General features: G+C 41.6%; 1 protein-coding gene across 3 annotated transcripts in view; it reads right to left on the bottom strand.

Moving 5' to 3' along the window:
- The window catches only part of LOC109904406 (CUB and sushi domain-containing protein 3), a 657,725-nt gene that overhangs the window by 251,282 nt on the left and 387,458 nt on the right, over positions 1–18,985 (bottom strand). For all 3 annotated transcript variants that reach the window (XR_004202892.1, XM_031788837.1, XM_031788836.1), the window contains 2 exons: positions 5,209–5,391; positions 3,149–3,475 (listed from right to left, as the gene is read on the bottom strand). Coding sequence is in view for 2 of the 3 variants with exons in the window: in XM_031788837.1 (XP_031644697.1) it covers positions 3,149–3,475; positions 5,209–5,391 (510 nt within the window). In the remaining variant the exon portion in view is untranslated. The remainder of the gene's footprint in view (positions 1–3,148; positions 3,476–5,208; positions 5,392–18,985) is intronic.

The following is an 18,985-nucleotide window of genomic DNA, read 5'->3' as shown; positions in this document are numbered from 1 at the left end:
CTGTAATCGCAGCAAAAGGTGGCGCTACAAAGTATTAACTTAAGGGGGCTGAATAATTTTGCACGCCCAATTTTTCTGTTTTTGATTTGTTAAAAAAGTTTGAAATATCCAATAAATGTCGTTCCACTTCATGATTGTGTCCCACCTGTTGTTGATTCTTCACAAAAAAATACAGTTTTATATCTTTATGTTTGAAGCCTGAAATGTGGCAAAAGGTCGCATAGTTCAAGGGGGCCGAATACTTTCGCAAGGCACTGTATGTGCAGATGAGGATGTGCAAGTAGAAAAACTGGTGTGCAAAAGAGCAGAAAAACAAAAACAAATATGGTGATGAGGTAGGTAGTTGGTTGGATGGGCTATTTACAGATGGGCTGTGGACAGCTGCAGCAATCGGTAAACTGCTCTGACAGCTAACGCTTAAAGTTAGTGAGGGAGATATAAGTCTCCAGCTTCAGGGATTTTTGCAATTCGTTCCAGTCATTGGCAGCAGAGATCTGGAAGGAAAGGCGGTGAGAAAGGTGTTGGCTTTGGGAATGACCAGTGAAATATACCTGCTGGAGCGCGTGCTATGGGTGAGCTTTAACTAGCAAAGACTTATAGATGACCTGGAGCCAGTGGGTAGTGGGTAGTATACGGGGCTTTGGTGACAAAACAGATGGCACTGTGATAGACTACATCCAATTTGCTGAGTAGAGTGTTGGAGGCTATTTTGTAAATGACATCGCCGAAGTCAAGGATCGGTAGGATAGTCCGTTTTACAAGGGTATGTTTGGCAGCATGAGTGAAGGAGGCTTTGTTGCGAAATAGGAGGTTTATTCTAGATTTAACTTTGGATTGGAGATGCTTAATGTGAGTCTGGAAGGAGAGTTTACAGTCTAGCCAGACACCTAGGTATTTGTAGTTGTCCACATATTCTAAGTCAGAACCGTCCAGAGTAGTGATGCTAGTCGGGCGTGCGGGTGCGGGCAGCGATCGATTGAATAGCATACATTTCATTTTAATTGCATTTAAGAGCAGTTGGAGGCTACGGAAGGTGAGTTGTATGGCATTGAAGCTCATCTGGAGGTTTGTTAACACAGTGTCCAAAGAAGGGCCAGAAATATACAAAATGGTGTCGTCTACGTAGAGGTGGATCAGAGAATCACCAGCTGCAAGAGCGACATCATTGATGTATACAGAGAAAAGTGTCGGCCTGAGAATTGAACCCTGTGGCACTCCTATAGAGACTGCCAGAGGTCCGGGATTTGACACACTGAACTATCTGAGAAGTAGTTAGTAAACCAGGCGAGGCAGTCATTTGAGAAATGAAGGCTGTTGAGTCTGCCGATAAGAATACGGTGATTGACAGAGTAGAAAGCCTTGGCCAGGTCGATGAAGACGGCTGCACAGTACTGTCTTTTATCGATGGTGGTTATGATATCATTTAGGACCTTGAGCGTGGCTGAGGTGCACCTGTGACCAGCTCGGAAACCAGATTGCATAGCGGAGAAGGTACGGTGGGATTCGAAATGGTCGGTGATCTGCTTGTTCACTTTAGAAAGGCAGGGCAGGATGGATATAGGTCTCTAACAGTTTGGGTCTAGAGTGTCTGTTAAAAAATAATTTGTGGAATTGCTTTCCTTCTTTATGTGTTTGAGCCAATCAGTTGTGTTGTGACAAGGTAAGGTTGGTATACAGAAGATAGCCCTATTTGGTAAAACACCAAGTCCATATTATAGCAAGAACAGCTCAAATAAGCAAAGAGAAACGACAGTCCATCATTACTTTAAGACATGAAGGTCAGTCAATCCGGAAAAAGTCAAGAACTTTGAAAGTTTATTTAAGTGCAGTTGCAAAAATCACCAAGTGCTTTGATGAAACTGTCTCTCATGAGGACTGCGACAGGAAATGAAAACCTAGAGTTACCTCTGCTGCAGAGGATAAGTTCATTAGAGTTAACTGCACCTCAGATTGCAGCTCAAGTGGCTCAAACACGCTAGTAACGGTCCTCTGACTAGATGATTTTTTTTTTTACATACCTCAACTGGTATGCCTTCCTTTGCATGAAGGTCTAATGTGAGGTATACTTCAATAGTGACAGTAGAACAGAGTAGACCTAGTCTCAAATTGAGAAAGAGGATGATAAAACATATAGGCAACAAAAAAAACTACTACAAAGTTGTTTTTTTTGAGGATGTAACATATAATTCAAAATGGATGACGTAGTACACAATTGTGCACATTTTTCGTGGGACCCGTTGGGCTCGTGAACACTACTTTCAAAACTACTGGCTGAAGTTATACAAAAGCTCTGGAACTTTACCTCATGGCAATATTCGAAGCACTTCACTACATGAAAACACCCACTTTTTTCTGAAGGGTGTTTATTCTTTTCGTTATAGTGCTAGTGACCTCCCAGCTATTTTGTCAGCCCTTTATGAAGTGTAGAGTGGACTTAAACCCTGGCGCAAGATGTCTCCCAACTAAAACGTCCATTAAACTCTTCTTATCACAGCCTCACAGCCCAAGTCAGACTGACTAACTGATGGATGCCTTGTGACAGAACGAGCACGCCAGTCGAACATAACGTTTGTCACAACGAATCCACATTTAACAGTGTTCAATCATGTTACTGATAGTGTCCTACCAGAATAACGTGGAATCCGGTGTCAGGCTGTTAGAAAAGCCAGCTCTAACAGTTGTTGCTAAGGATTTATGGCCTCTTTTTTTCTGTCTTTTTTTGACAGAAGTGATGAATTGGCGTGACATTTCACTTCTCCTTCAGAAAGAAGCTGTTACCAGGCGGCCATTTGAAAAGGATAACTATGATGGGTGTGAGGGGCAAAGCCGGTTTGGTGGAAATTGATTAAGACCTTATGTGATGACTAAAAAGAACTGACAATGACATGAGCGGTAGGCCAGGGTTGGACAAACATCACAAGAATCCAATCAGGACAAGATATACAGGACTATGGTCATTACAGTAAAGTCACCACAAGGTGCCACAAAATGATAAGCTATACCTGGTAAGAACCAAGGGCCCAACTGTATTTCACCTGGATTGTAACCATGCAATACCTGCTACATGGGTTCAACTGAACTGAGCCCTAATCAACTGACAAAGACAAACAAAGAACAGCACAGAATTCAATGTCAGGGTTAAACCTACTGCTGTATGTGATGTTGAACCCTCGTCCGGCCATGGAGTGGTCGGCCTGGAACTCCAGCCTCAGTATGTTAGTATTACTATCAAGGTGGGAGGGTGACTCTGCCCCCGAGAAGCGTCCCAGGACGGTGGCGTCCAGCAGCTCTCCGTCTTTCACGGTGAGGAAGTCGTAAGGTGCCTCCAGATCAAAGTCATTGAAGGCCAGGTGGATGCGACTGCCGGGCTCTGATATGATCAGCCACACGCAGTTCATGTTGTTGCTGTAGCCTTCTGGGTAGTCTGGTGATAGAACCGTGCCCATTGGCGCCGTGAAATTGGACAGGCATGGGACTGTAGAGGAGAGGGAGGGGACAAAGAGAGGAGACTTGGATTATATGATTGGGGGTTGATTGGGTACTAAAAGGAACTGTACTGTATTTGGCAGAAATTGTTGAAACATATTTTTGTACATTTCTTTCTTTCTAATTATTTACTGTAGATGGGTATGGGAGAACTGTACAGTACAGTATGTTCCAAGTTATCTTCTATGCAATATGAATGTGCCATGCAGGATGATATTTCTAAGAGATTATTTCACCCTTTGGCAGTTTGATCTCCCACTCTCAATGAAATATGAATGCATTCCAATGCAAATGACATTAACTCCTCTGGTCGGGGGTGTGAAACACCTCTCTCTAGTCCCATAAGCATTCTATATAAGACAGTTCATCAGATATCTGTTAGCATGACCGATTTTGGAGAACAGAGCAGTGAATTAATGATTTGACACATTAGTGAGAGCCTAAAGCAGCGACGGAAGACTGATTAACTAAGTTAAGTGTGTATTTTTCAAAGGCTGATGAACTGATGAGGCGCGATGATGAAGCACGATGAAGCGTGTCCACTTATTAGACTTCCATATCATCAGCATACAACTGAATTTATATCAATACGAACAAAGTGTGAACTCTGAAAATGTATCAGTCACTATATGGAACTGAAATATGGTTCTTACTTCAGAGGATCATGTTCAGGTCGTCATTGTAAATAAGAATTTGTTGTTAATTGACTTACCTAAATAAATAAAGGTGAATCAAAATGTAAATAATATATCATAGCAGAATGTTTGCCTCTCAAAGCTAGAACTCAATCAACACACTTTTCAACACACTTTTTGTAAGTAAGAAGTAGATATGTCTCCATGTTTAGGTTCCCCCTATCACACATGGGAAAGGCGGAATGGTTCTTAATAACAGATGAGCATGATCGCATCCCAAATTGCACCATTTTCCGTATATGATATAGAGCCCATAGGGTTCTGGTCAAAATTGAAAATGGTTCATAGGTATTTTATTCTTCGCAACATGAAAATATAATATTGATGTTTTATACACAATTACAAGAAACTGAGTTAGTTTTAGACACATAACAAAATGACAAAATAATTACTGTTTTTTTTTACCCCTTTTTTGTGATATCCAATTAGTAGTTACAGTCTTGTTCCAGCACTGGAACTCCCCTATGGACACGGGAGAGGCGAAGGTTGAGAGCCATGCGTCCTCCGAAACATGACCCTGCCCAGCCACACTGCTCACTTAACCCGCCCGGCCCGCCACAAGGAGTTGCTAGAACATGATGGGACAAGGAAATTGCCGGGTGGCCAACTCCTCCCCTAACCCAGACGATGCTGGTCCAATTGTGCACCGCCTCATGGGTCTCCCGGTCACGGCCAGCTGTGACACAGCCATGGAGCGAACCCGTGTCTGTAGTGACACCTATAAGCACTGCAATGCAGTGCCTTAGACTGCTGCGCCACTCGGGAGGCCCCAATTAGATGTGTTTTAGACCCCAAAAATTCTATGCGTTTTAGAAACCAGAAATTCTATGCGTTTTAGACCCAAGAAATTAGATGTGATTTAGACCCCAGAAATTAGATGTGATTTAGACCCCAGAAATTAGATGTGATTTAGACCCCAGAATTTAGATGTGATTTAGACCCCAGAATTTAGATGTGTTTTAGATCCCAGTAATTAGATGCGTTTTAGATCCCAGTAATTAGATGCGTTTTAGATGTTCATACTCACAGATGCACATGGGGATGTTGGCTGACCACTGGTTGTTGTTCTGACAAGATATGGTCCTTTCCCCGATGAGCTCGAACCCAAACTGGCATTCAAAGCGCAGGATGCCCCCATTCAAGAAGCTGTCTCCTTCCCTTATCCCATAGAGGGGCGTACCAGGGTCCCCGCAACTCTCTTTGTCAATCTCTGTAGAAAACAGTGACAAAAACATAGTGCTAGTGAGCATTATGACAGTTGACAATTTATTTTATTTTAGTGAATACCCAAGGGGAAATGTGTCTTGTGTCTTTCTGTCATAAAACAAGCATACCATTCTGCTTTCCAATTCACGTAATGGATCCAATTCATACCATGAGTAGTTACAAAGAGGTTGGAATAATACTCAGGCTACATTCAGAACAAACACTGTATCATACAGGCAGCAATCACAAGGCGTTGGTGCTCGTCATCACACCCATATAGACAGAAAATACTGTTGTCCTCAGAGCTGAATTATACACTTATACAGTCTTATTTTCTATTCTTTGTGTCCATGTCTGAGAATGTGAAAAAAGGAGATGATAGGACAGTTATTTGGTCTGTTTTTTTAAACCCTACCACACTAAGGAAATAGGCATCCACGTGAATCCTCGCTAACACTGTGCCCGTGTCCATCCAGATAAGCATGAGTAAGCACGCAGTGCCTCTATCGCTCCCTGAATGCAGCAGCCTGGGAGGCCACAAAAACACCTAGGACTCTATTGAATCTGTATCGCTGAAGCGTTAGACATTTAAAGGTAATTTCCTATTGAGCTGTGTTTACCGTGAATGCAGTCTCCGCTAACGCGGGAACATTGCCTTTAAATGTCAATCACACAGTAACGCTGAATTTCTGCGATATGGATTGAAACAATCCCCTCATCACTCCACCCACATGCCCACCCATCCTGGGTCACCACACCCAGGTAACACCCGAGATTGGCCTGGCTGGTCCCCTCAGGGGGTGCGGGTGTTGGGAGGAGCTGTAATGCATCTTCTAAGACATCTTCCACCACTGCTCAGAGTTGAACCCTGAACCCTGGTGCTCGCTCCGAGAGCATTTTCAAATGGTAAGGGAAAGAAAAACTCCTCGGAATTATTATGATCACGTTAGTGGTTCGTGGAGTGGTTGTCGTTTATTTCAGCCTAGGTGTAATGGAAGTCTTTGCAAAGTGTGATATATTGCATTAATTTCAGTCATGACACCGTCTTTATGGGAACCACAATACCTACCGCCCTGACTGCCTGGGCTGGACTGTTCAATCTGTAGGGAGGGAGGGAGGGCCGGGCCGGTCCTGGGAAGGTTAGAGCATATTTACTGCTCTGTGTTTTACGACATCAGAATAGATAGAGAACAAATTGCTTTAGAGCAGTGCACGTCGCATCTGAATAATGCCTGGCGACAGAATGTTAAACACTAAGGCGATCTTTGTCTGTGGGGAAATGGTCAATTGTTATATCCTACCTGGCATGAGTAGTATGTGCTCATAAGCACAATGCATACTGTTTGCCCCTAGCCTGGCCTTCTGTGGGGGGGTTTCTACTCCTGCATGCTTCCAGGAACAGCTGGGCAAATTGTAACGATATTGCCAAGCCTCTGTAAGTAATGTAACACACAGCAATAAGGCTAGAATGGGGCATTCATTGTCCATTTCTAGCAATACAAGTACATGTATTTCCAGTCAACAATACAGGCTATCACAGAAGCCCAATTTATAGGAAGTAGCAACCACATTGTACATGCAAAAGGGTGAAGAATATGTAATCGTATGCCTACTACTCACGTATGCTAATTTTAAATACTACCAGTGAGATTTACCTTTCATAAATCTTGGCTAAGAATTGATCATTAAGCTAGATTCAGCCTTCCCTGAGAATTACAGTCCAATTTGAATCGACATTTAAGAAGTTTATTCAAAGGCCCGATATGGAACTAGAGAAAAGAACATCTCAAAGATGAAAGTCCCTAACAGAGATTCAAAGGATGGGAAGGGAGCCACGCTAGTATAAGCCCACATCTATTCTAATGAGGATATGAATCTTTATCTGAGATTTTGAAAGCCTTACAGTAATACGCTTGTACTGTATGAGTACTGTTGAGTAAAACTTGACCAACTTATCAAGGGATATACACTACCGTTCAAAAGTTTGGGGTCACTTAAGAAACATTGTTTTTGAAAGAAAAGCACATTTTTTGGGCCATTAAAATAACATCAAATTGATCAGAAATACAGTGTAGACATTGTTAATGTTGTAAATGACTATAGTAGCTGGAAACGGCTGATTTTTTATGGAATATCTACATAGGCGTGCAGAGGCCCATTATCAGCAACCATCACTCCTGTGTTCCAGTGGCACATTTGACCTTTATTTACCTTTATTTAACCAGGTAGGCAAGTTGAGAACAAGTTCTCATTTACAATTGCGACCTGGAGTTAGGACAGCAAGAGGAGGCCAGAGCTAGACGAACGGAACTTACTGGCAAGTAAGAGGGAAGTGAATTATCTCAACTCCATAGTAAATCATATTCCACATAGGAACTGAAACATTATAGCTAACACTATTGGAGAGGATTGGATGTTCAAATCAACTCAAACTTTATTTGTCACATAGGGTTAGCTCATCCAAGTTTATAATTTTAAAAGGCTAATTGATCATAGAAAACCCTTTTTAAGTTATGTTAGCACAGCTGAAAACTGTTGTTCTGATTAAAGAAGCAATAAAACTGGCCTTCTTTAGACTAGTTGAGTATCTGGAGCATTTGTGGGTTCGATTACAGGCTCGAAATGGCCTGAAAAAAAGACATTTCTTCTGAAGCTCATCAGTTTATTCTTGTTCTGAGAAATGAAGGCTATTCCATGCGAGAAATTGCCAAGAAACTGAAGATCTCGTACAACGCTGGGTACTTCTCCCTTCTCAGAACAGCGCAAACTGGCTCTAACCAGAATAGAAAGAGTAGTGGGAGGCCCGCTGCACAACTGAGCAAGAGGACAAGTACATTAGAGTGTCTAGTTTGAGAAACAGACGCCTCACAAGTCCTCAGCTGGCAGCTTCATTAAATAGTACCCGCAAAACACCAGTCTCAACATCAACAGTGAAGAGATGCTGGCCTTCTAGGCAGAGCTCCTCTGTGCAGTGTCTGTGTTCTTTTGTCCATCTTAATCTTTTCTTTTTATTGGCCAGTCTGAGAAATGGCTTTTTCTTTGCAACTCAGCATTCCTTATTTCTCTGTATTCACTCTGTATTTCTATCAATTGTAAATTCATGTGTAGCCTTCAAATGATACTACAGGGCAATGTATTGCTCATAGCTACAGAAACCATACAGAAACCCTACCAACATTTCCTCGGGGTACGCTCATATTCCATAATAATCTTCTCATACTTTTTCAGTCTCATGTAGGAAAAAGCCTTTGCGAGAACTGATAGTTAATTACCAGTAGTTAATCTGGTCATTACATTAACCCCTAATAGGGTATTTCCTCAATAGATATTGTAAGAGTTGGAAATTGGAGTTGATGATCATTGATTAGTAATGCCTGACATGTGTCTATAATTTCCTGTCTGTAATGTGAAGTGACCGATATGATGGTTGCTTCTAGAGAATAAAGTCACGTTTTATGACCTCTTGTATGCTGCCTACATCTGGTCTTCATTTTCCTTCTAGTAGTATTTTCTTTCTCTGAACCCTTGTTACAATGGTATTTCTACACTTATTTAATAAGCATGGCTGCACACACTGAATTCATGTACAGATTCAGCTTCCACAGTGTACAGTATGTAAAAAACGATGGAATTGGCCGACATCAACGTGACCATTATAATTTGAAACTATATGTCACATCAGGGACTTTGTCAAAGATGAAACTGTGATTTGTCCTCCAAGGCTCCATAAAAGTACATTAACATCTCATCAATAGAACACGATACGTAATTTGAGCTCATAAGATATATACTCAGTTTATGACCTAATCAGGGTCCCACATCTTCATTCCAGTCATTGCACATGGAGGTTTTAAATCTGTCACAGGGGTCCCAAACCTTCAGCTCTTTTCAGTTGGTGGACACAAATTAATCAGTGTGTGTGTGTGTGTGTGTGTGTGTGTGTGTGTGTGTGTGTGTGTGTATGTGTGTGTGTGTGTGTGTGTGTGTGTGTGTGTGTGTGTGTGTGTGTGTGTGTGTGTGTGTGTGTGTGTGTGTGTGTGTGTGTGTGTGTGTGTGTGTGTGTGTGTGTGTGTGTGTGTGTGTGTGTGTGTGTGTGTGTGTGTGTGTGTGTGTGTGTGTGTGTGTGTGTGTGTGTGTGTGTGTGTGTGTGTGTGTGTGTGTGTGTGTGTGTGTGTGTGTGTGTGTGTCTGTGTGTGTGTGTGTTTCTATACTCAACTTTGCAGTAATCAATATCAATGTAGTACTAAAAATAACAACGTAGAACAAAAACACACAATAAATCAAAATAAAAGGGTCAGTTCCAATAGAATATTTACAATGTGCAGGGATACTGGAATGGCAGAGGTAGATACTGTATGTATAGGGGTAAGGTGACTAGGCATCAGGATATATGACAAACAGAATAGCAGCAGTGTATATGACGATTGTATGTGAGTGTGTGTGCATGTTTGTAGAGTTAGTATGACTGTATATGCATGTTATGTGTATGTGAGCAAATTAAATGAGTGTGTGTATGTGTTTGTGTTTGGAACTGAAACATTATAGCTAACACTATTGGAGAGGATTGGATGTTCAAATCAACTCAAACTTTATTTGTCACATGCGCCGAATACAACAACTGTAGACCTTCCCGTGAAATGCTTACTTACTAAATATTTAGAAAATAAACTAAAGTAAAAAATTATAAAAAGTAACACAATAACGAGGCTATTTACAGGGGGTACCGGTACCGATTCAGTGTGCAGGGGTACAGGTTAGAGGTCATTTGTAGATGTAGGTAGGGTGAAGTGACTATGCATAGATAATAAACAGCGAGTAGCAGCAGTGTACAAAACAAATGGGGGGGGGGGGGGGGGGGGTCAATGTAATAGCCCGGTGGCCATTTGATTAATTGTTCAGCATTCTTATGGCTTGGGGGTAGAAGCTGTTATGGAGACTTTTGGTCCTAGACTTGGCGCTCTGGTACCGCTTGCCGTGCGGTAGCAGAGAAAACACTCTATGACTTGGGTGACTGGAGTCTTTCCTCTGACACCGCCTATTATATAGGTCCTGGATTGCAGGAAGTTTGGCCCCAGTGATGTGCACTACCCTCTGTAGCGCCTTGCGGTCAGATGCCGAGCACTTGCCGTACCAGGCGGTGATGCAACTGGTCAGGATGCTCTCGATGGTGCAGCTGTAGAACCTTTTGAGGATCTGGGGACCCATGCCAAATCTTTTCAGTTTCCTGAGGGGTTTTGTTGTGCCCTCTTCACGACTGTCTTGGTGTGTTTGGACCATTATAAATCATTGGTGATGTGGACACCAAGGAACTTGAAACTCTCGACCCACTCCACTACAGCCCCGTTGATGTTAATGGGGGCCTTTCGGCCCGCCTTTTCCTGTAGTCCACAATTTTATATGTTGTCATCTAAGAAGAAAATACTAGTAACAATGAAAGTACTAATGAATGCTAGCAACACACCCAAGGGACACTACTAGTTAAAAATTCTAAGGGATATTATTCACTACAAATGGAATTACATTCTGGTTAAAAGACAGACCTTATTAATAGCCATACAGTGATAAAGTGGGCTTGAGGTGACAGTTTATGTTTTGGTGTTCACAAGCTTTTTGCTGTGATAAGTCTGTACGGTCTAACAACAGTAGGGTTGTTTTTGTGATTAATAATTCATTCGTTTTTATGTGGATTAAGGTCTTTAAGAGGGGATTTTTACTTTCATACAAAGTTATATTTTATGCATTTAGTCTGTAAAGGAAATACAGACAGTGAAGCCAGCTTTTTTACATTTTATTATTATTTTTTGCGTCAAGGTTGACGGAACCGGTTTCATGAGTTAAGTCATACACGATTTTGCTTAAATATTAAGCCTTGTTGTCTATTTTCTGTGTTACTTAAAGTAGGCAACAGAGTCAAGGTTCATTCCTATTTGGATGTGAGCTATTTATTGTATGCATTTGGTTGTAATTTTGAACTTTGAAATGGGGTTTATTTTGTGTAAAAGTGTTCTTACCAACTCTAAACTTTTACTTCATTCCAAAAACAAAAGAGGCTAATTAAAAACAGAAGTCAACAAACCAAGATAATGTGAGAACCCCGAAATCCTGGTTGCCTTGAATTAATGTACTGAGATAATCACACCTTTACATATGCAAATTGGAGTGGGTCTACGGTGTCTGTGATGATAGAGTTGATGTATGCCATAACCAGGTTCTCAAAGCACTTCATGATTACAGATGTGAGTGCTACAGGGCGATAGTCATTGTGGCATGAAGCCTTAGAGTTCTTGGGAACAGGAATGATGGTGGTCAGCTAAAAACATGTGGGGATTACAGACTGGAACAATGAGAGGTTGAAAATGACAGTGAATATACCTGCCAGCTGCTCTGCGAATGCTCTAAGACCGCCCCCTGTAATACCATCCGGCCCTGTGGCCTTACAAGGATTGACCTGAATAAAGACCTTACTCACGCCGGCCTTGGAGAAAGAGATCACACATTCCTCTGGGTCGGTGGGGGCACTCACGCAAGGCACGGTGTTGTTATTGTCGAAGAGTCTATAAAATACATTGAGTTCATCTGATTGAAAGGTATCGTTGGGCAGATCATGGCTGGTCTTCCTTTGTAAACCATAATGGACTGTAGCCCCTGCCACATGGGGTGGACATCAGATCCTGTGTAATATGATCTTATCGGCTCTTAACCAACCATGCTATTATGTGTTGTTTTGCATTGTTAGGAAACTTCTTTTGTACATAATTCACTGGAGAAGGAAACTAAGATTTTGCGGAAAAAGATCACAGTGCCTTGTGAAGATCAGGCGACGAGTGGCTAATCTGGCTAATCTGCCTTTGCCTTCCATCCTGCTAGCTAATTTTCAATCGATGCAAAAGAAATTGGATGAACTGAAATGGGACATTACAATCTGTAAAATCTTATGTTTCACCGAGTCGTGGCTGAATGACGACATTAAGAACATACAGCTGGCAGGTTATACACTCTATCGGTAGGATAGAACAACAGCCTCTGGTAAGTCACAGGGCGGGGGCCTATGCATATATGTAAACAAGTCTCAAGGTTTTGCTCGCCTGAGGTAGAGTATCTCATGATAAGCTGTAGACCAAAGTATCTACCTAGAGAGTTTCATCTGTATTTTTCGTAGCTGTCTACATACCACCACAGACCGATGCTGGCACTAAAACCGCACTTTATGAGCTTTAAGCAAACAGGAAAACGCTCATCCAGAGGCGGCACTCCAGGTGTCCAGGGACTTTAATGCAGGGAAACTTAAATCAATTTTACCTAATTTCTATCAGCATGTTAAAAATGTCCAACCAGAGGGAAAAAATTCTAGAGCACCTTTACTCCACACACAGAGATGCGTACAAAGCTCTCCCTCGCCATCCATTTGGCAAATCTGACCATAATTCTAACCTCCTGATTCCTGCTTACGAGCAAAAATTTAAGCAGGAAGCACCAGTGACTCTGTCTATAAAAAAGTGGTCAGATGAAGCAGATGCTAAACTACAGGACTGTTTTGCTAGCACTGACTGGAATTTGTTCCGGGATTCTTACGATGACATTGAGGAGTACACCAATTCAGCCACTGCCTTTATCAATAAGTGCATCAAGGAAGTTGTTCTCACAGTGACTGCACATACATACCCCAACAAGAAGCCATGGATTACAGGCAACATTTGCACTGAGCTAAAGGGTAGAGCTGCCGTTTTCAAGGAGCAGGACTCCTTGAGCTTATAAGAAATCCCGCTATGCCCTCCGACGAACCATCAAACAGGAAAAGCGTAAATACAGGACTAAGATTGAATTGTACTACACCGGCTTCGACGCTCATCAGATGTGGCAGGGCTTGCAAACTATTACAGACTACAAAGGGAAGCATATCTGAGAGCTGCCCATTGACACGAGCCTACCAGACGAGCTAAATAACTTCTATGGTCGCATCGAGGCAAGTAACACTGAAACAGAACATCAGCTGTTTCCGGACAACTATGTGATCACGCTCTCTGCAGCCAATGTGAGTAAGACCTTTAAACAGGTCAACATTCACAAGGCCGCTGGGTCAGACGGATTACCAGGACGTGTGCTCCAAGCATGAGCATACAAACTGGCAAGTGCCTTCACTGACATTTTCAACCTCTCCCTGTCTGAGTCTGTAATATCAACATGTTTCAAGCAGACCACCATAGTCCCTGTGCCCAAGGACACTAAAGTAACCTGCCTAACTGACTACCAACCCATAGCACTCATGTCTGTAGCCATGAAATGCTTTGAAAGGCTGGTCATGGTTCACATCAACACCATTATCCCAGAAACCCTAGACCCACTCCAATTTACATACCGCACCAACAGATCCACAGATGATGCAATCTCTATTGCACTCCACACTGCCCTTTCACACCTGGACAAAAGGAACACCTTTGTGAGAATGCTATTAATTGCGAGTGTTATTCACGCTGATCCTCAACACAGGGGCCCCTCAGGGGTGCGTTCTCAGTCCCCTCCTGTACTCCCTGTTCACTCATGACTGCATGACTAGGCACAACACCATCATTAAGTTTGCTGATGACACAACAGTGGTAGGCCTGATCACCGGCAACGATGAGACAGTCTATAGGGAGGTGGTCAAAGACCTGACCGTGTGGTGCAAAGACAACAACCTCTCCCTCAATGTGATCAAGACAAAGGAGATGATTGTGGACTACAGGAAAAGGAGGACCGAGCACGCCCCCATTCTCATCGACGGGCATATAGTGGAGCAGATTGAGAGCTTCAAGTTTCTTGGTGTCCACATCAACAACAAACTAACATGGTCCAAGCACACCAAGACAGTCATGAAGAGGGCACAACAAAACCTTTTCCCCCTCAGGAGACTGAAAAGATTCGGCATGGGTCCTCAGATCCTCAAAAGGTTCTACAGCTGCACCATCGAGAGCATCCTGATGGGTTGCATCACTGCCTGGTATGGTAACTGCTCGGCCTCCAACCTCAAGGCACTACAGAGGGTAGTGTGTACAGCCTAGTACATCACTGGAGCCAAGCTTCCTGCCCTTCCAGGACATCTATACCAGGCGGTGTCAGAGGAAGGCCCTAAAAATTGTCAAAGACTCCAGCCATCCCAATCATAGACTATTTTCTCTGTTACCGCAGGGCAAGCAGTACCGGAGCACCAAGTCTAGGTCCAAGAGGCATCTAAACAGCTTCTACCCCCAAGCCATAAGACTCCTGAACAACTAATCAAATGTCTACCCAGACTATTTGCATTGCCCCTCCCCCTTCTACGCTGCTGCTACTCTCTGGTATTATCTATGCATAGTCACATTATCAACTCTACCTACATGTACATATTACCTCAATTACCTCGACACCGTTTCCCCTGAACATTGACTCTGTACCGGTACCCCCTGTATACAGCCCTGCTATTGTTATTTACTGCTGATCTTTAATTATGTTATTCTTATATCTTACTTTTTTGTAGGTATTTCCTTAAAATGGCATTGTTGGTTAAGGGCTTGTAAGTAAGTTATTTTGCTCGTTTGATGACTGTAGAGGTCGTAAGGGGGAATTCTTGTACTTGTTAATGTCCTGACCCGTAGAGTCAGTGTTTTCTGTGATAGCCCTGTGTGCGGGAGCCCTGTCCTTTAGCTTGGTGCCAACCTCTGTATTAATCCAGGGCTTTTGATTGGAGATGCAGTGAACCTTAACTGTGGGGACAACGCCGCTGATGCATTTCCTAATGAAGCCGGTGACGGATGTGGTTAGCTGGTTGATGTTATCGACGGTGTCTCGGAAAATACTCCAATCAGCTTTCTGATTTTGATGACCATTTCTCAATGGAGCGAGTCAAGAGTACTTCCTGTTTGAGCTTCTGCTTGTTAACAGCAAGCAAGGAGTATGGAGTTATCTGATGTGTGTGTCCCCCAGTATTGTGTGTGTGTCCCAGTATATGTCTGTGTTTGTGACATTTTACAGTACTCTAAGAACTCCCCAAGTCTTCCAATAATATTGAATCTATCAATGCAGCTATTCTTATCTCATTGTCACTTTATTCAAGCTCATCTAGCACTCATTTAGATGAACAAATAAGCACACACTTCATATTCGAATGGTAAATACAGGATCAAGTATTAATCACTCCAACAGGGTGCGTGTATCTCAAATGCCACCCTATTTTCTATCTATTGCACACTATATAGGAAATAGGGTACAATTTGGGACGCATCCACTGTCTTTCTAGAAATATTCAAATTAAACCTGTGTTATTGTTCATAGTCTTTATTTTTGCTCTGACGTCATGGAATGATTCAATGTGGATTAATCATGATTTATATATTTCTTTCCAAACAGCGTCCTCCGGAAATTACTCATTGCCATCATTACTGAGCTCTACAGGATGACAATGTTTGCCTTAATGGCAATAAAATGAAATTCACTCAGAAATGAGAGGCAGCTTTGCCTTGTTTGCTTCAGTACACCATCATATTCAGGGAAATTAAAATCACACCATGTTTTCACCCACAGAATGTAATTCTCCTTGACTATTCTGCTTGTTACTACCTACAACTCGATTCCTTCTTTCTTTGTCCTACCTCCAGCTCAGAATCTTATAGGCCCAATGCATGGAATCTTTAAGAACGTGTGCATGATAAAAACAAAGATAATAACAAGAGAAATATGCTGAACAATTCGTTTCCATTTCTGTGTTGAACATTCTAACCTCTACTGGGTGAAATCAGGGCAATTCATTGAACAGTATATATTTTGGGGGTAAAGGGGTTACATCTTAAACACTTACCCCTGTTAATTTGATAGGCTTAATTGACAGCAGGACCATGCATCCAAATTAGATCAAATTGGAAATTTACTGTATATGACAGGATTTGAAAAATATAAATGACTAGCTATAGGTGTCTTTTATACTGATAACAAGTTCAAACAGGTGCCATTAATACAGGTAACGAGTGGAGGACAGAGGAGCCTCTATAAGAAGAAGTTACAGGTCTGTGAGAGCCAGAAATCTTGCTTGTTTGTAGGTGACCAAATACTTATTTTCCACCAAATAAATAAATGCAAATAAATTCATAAAAAATCCTACAATGTGATTTTTTGGATTTTTTTTCTCATTTTGTCTGTCATAGTTGAAGTGTACCTTACAGGCCTCTCTCATCTTTTTAAGTGGGAGAACTTGCACAATTGGTGGCTGACTAAATACTTTTTTTGCCCCACTGTATCTAAGGACACAATAGCTGAAAAAAAGTAAATGGCGTGTGGGAAGAGTCTGACTTTCGGAAAATGGTAGTTAAAGACAAGTACTGTACACGGGATATAGGCTACAAAACTCCAAATGCCTTTTTAGACCCAGTCACCATCTCTTAAAAGTAAGTTACTAAATATAGTCCAGTTTGTAACATTCTCTATGAAATGGGCTTTAAAATGATCTGTAATTCAATGCAGTGAACTTTATTTCCAATTTAAAGTGTTGAAAATGTATTAACATTTTGATGACGGTAGTATGACAAACTAAAGAAAATATACATTTCATTAAGTTTTTTACATTGTTATGTATACTTTATGAAAATACTAATATTAATGGACCAAAATAACAACAAATTGCAAATGTATAGGTAGATGCAGAAATGTTATTTCAGCCTGTGGTGCCTGGCCTTAAAAATTAAAAGCTGAAATGTCTTGAGTCAGTAAGTATTCAACCCCTTTGTTAAAGCAAGCCTAAATAAGTTCAGCAGTAAAAATTTGATTAACAAGTCACATATTAAGTTGCATGGACTCACTCAGTGTTTGCAATAATAGTGTTTAACATGATTTTTGAATGACTACCTCATCTCTGTACCCCACACATACAATTATCTGTGAGATCCCTCAGTCGAGAAGTGAATTTCAAACACAGATTCAACCACAAAGAACAGGGAGGTTTTCCAATGCCTCGCAGAGAAAGGCACCTATTGATAGTTGGGTAAAAATAAAAAGAACAGAGATTGAATATCCCTTTGGCCATTGTGAAGTTAATAATTGCACTTTGGATGGTGTATCAATACACCCAGTCACTGCAAATATACAGGCGTCCTTCCTAACTTATTTGCCGGAGAGGAAGGAAACTGCTCAGGGATGTCACCATGAGGCCAAAACAGTTACAGACAATGTTCCCTCAATAACTAACTAACTAGCAAACAACATGAAAAAATGCGCCCAAGTGGCTACATGAAGCTCTCGCTTTGATCTCAAAATAGGTAGATCTACTCATTACGCTCATGCGGTAAACACAGTCCAGTTCAAAGGGAATGGCACAGATCCATATATGGCAATGGTCTATTGGCATATAGGTCTACTGCAGCTCTGATTGCTTATGCCGCACCGGTCTGCGTAGAGTACAGGCTGAGTCGTGTGTGTCAATGCAACATAATCCTCCTCCGATGCGTTCTGCCCACAAAAAATATCTTGCATAGTTTTGAATACTAAGTCTTACATAGTTCAATTTGCTTTGGTGTGTTGCATTGAAAGTGGCCAATATTGGATTGATTTGATCACAATTTCCACAGTAAAGGGAAACGTTGATAGTGTTAACTAAAGGGGAAAACTCTTGAATGTTGAGTGAAGTTCAATCTCGTGCTTCTCTGTGTGGGCAGATATTTCACACACAAGCAGCTTAGAGGGAACGTTGGTTACAGAGTTTAATGGCTGTGATTGGAGAAAACTGAGGATGGATCAATAACATTGTAGTTACTCCACAATATTAAACTAAATGACAGAGTGAAAAGAAGGAAGCATTTACAGAATAAAAAATATTACAAAACATGCATCCTGTTTGCAATAAGGCACTAAAGTAAAACTGCTAAAAATTTGGCAAAGAAGTTAACTTCATGTCCTCAACACAAAGCGTACTACTCTTCACATTTTCAAGCATGGTGGCTGCATCATGTTATGGGTATACTTGTCATTGGCAAGGACTAGGGAGTTTTTTAAGAAAAAAAGAAACAGAATAGAGCTAAGCAGAAGCAAAATCCGAGAGGAAAACCTGTTTTAGTCTGCTTTCCAACAGACATTGGGAGACCAATTCAACTTTCAGCAGGACAATAACCTAAAACTGAAGGCCAAATATACACTGGAGTTGCTTACCAAGATGACATTGAATGCTCCTGAGTGGCCTAGTTTCAGGTTTGACTTAAATTGTCTTGAAGATATATGGCAAGACTTGAAAATGGTTTTCTAACAATGATCAACAAACAACTTGACAGAACTTGAATATATTTAACGGGATATTGTGTGTAATCCATTTTGAATTCAGGCTGTAACACAACAAAATGTGGATTAAGTCAAGGGGCATGAATACTTTCTCAAGGCACTGTATAGAAACTGATATGACACTTATATTGACACCTCTCCAAAGGATCATTGGTAAGGTCCTCCAACAGTACCGCCACTTACTGCCTATTGATGAGATCTCCACTGTGTTCCAAATAGCACTGTATTCCCTATACTGTACTGCACTACATTTAACCAGAACCCTATAGGCATTGGTCAAAAGCAAGGCTTTCCCCCCTTTATATATTCCATTTGGGACACCGCTC

This window comes from Oncorhynchus kisutch, linkage group LG14, assembly GCF_002021735.2.
Source record: "Oncorhynchus kisutch isolate 150728-3 linkage group LG14, Okis_V2, whole genome shotgun sequence".
In the NCBI taxonomy this organism is placed as follows: Eukaryota; Metazoa; Chordata; class Actinopteri; order Salmoniformes; family Salmonidae; genus Oncorhynchus; species Oncorhynchus kisutch.
Note: the sequence above shows the minus strand (reverse complement) of the source record. Positions and strands in the feature narration are given on the sequence as shown.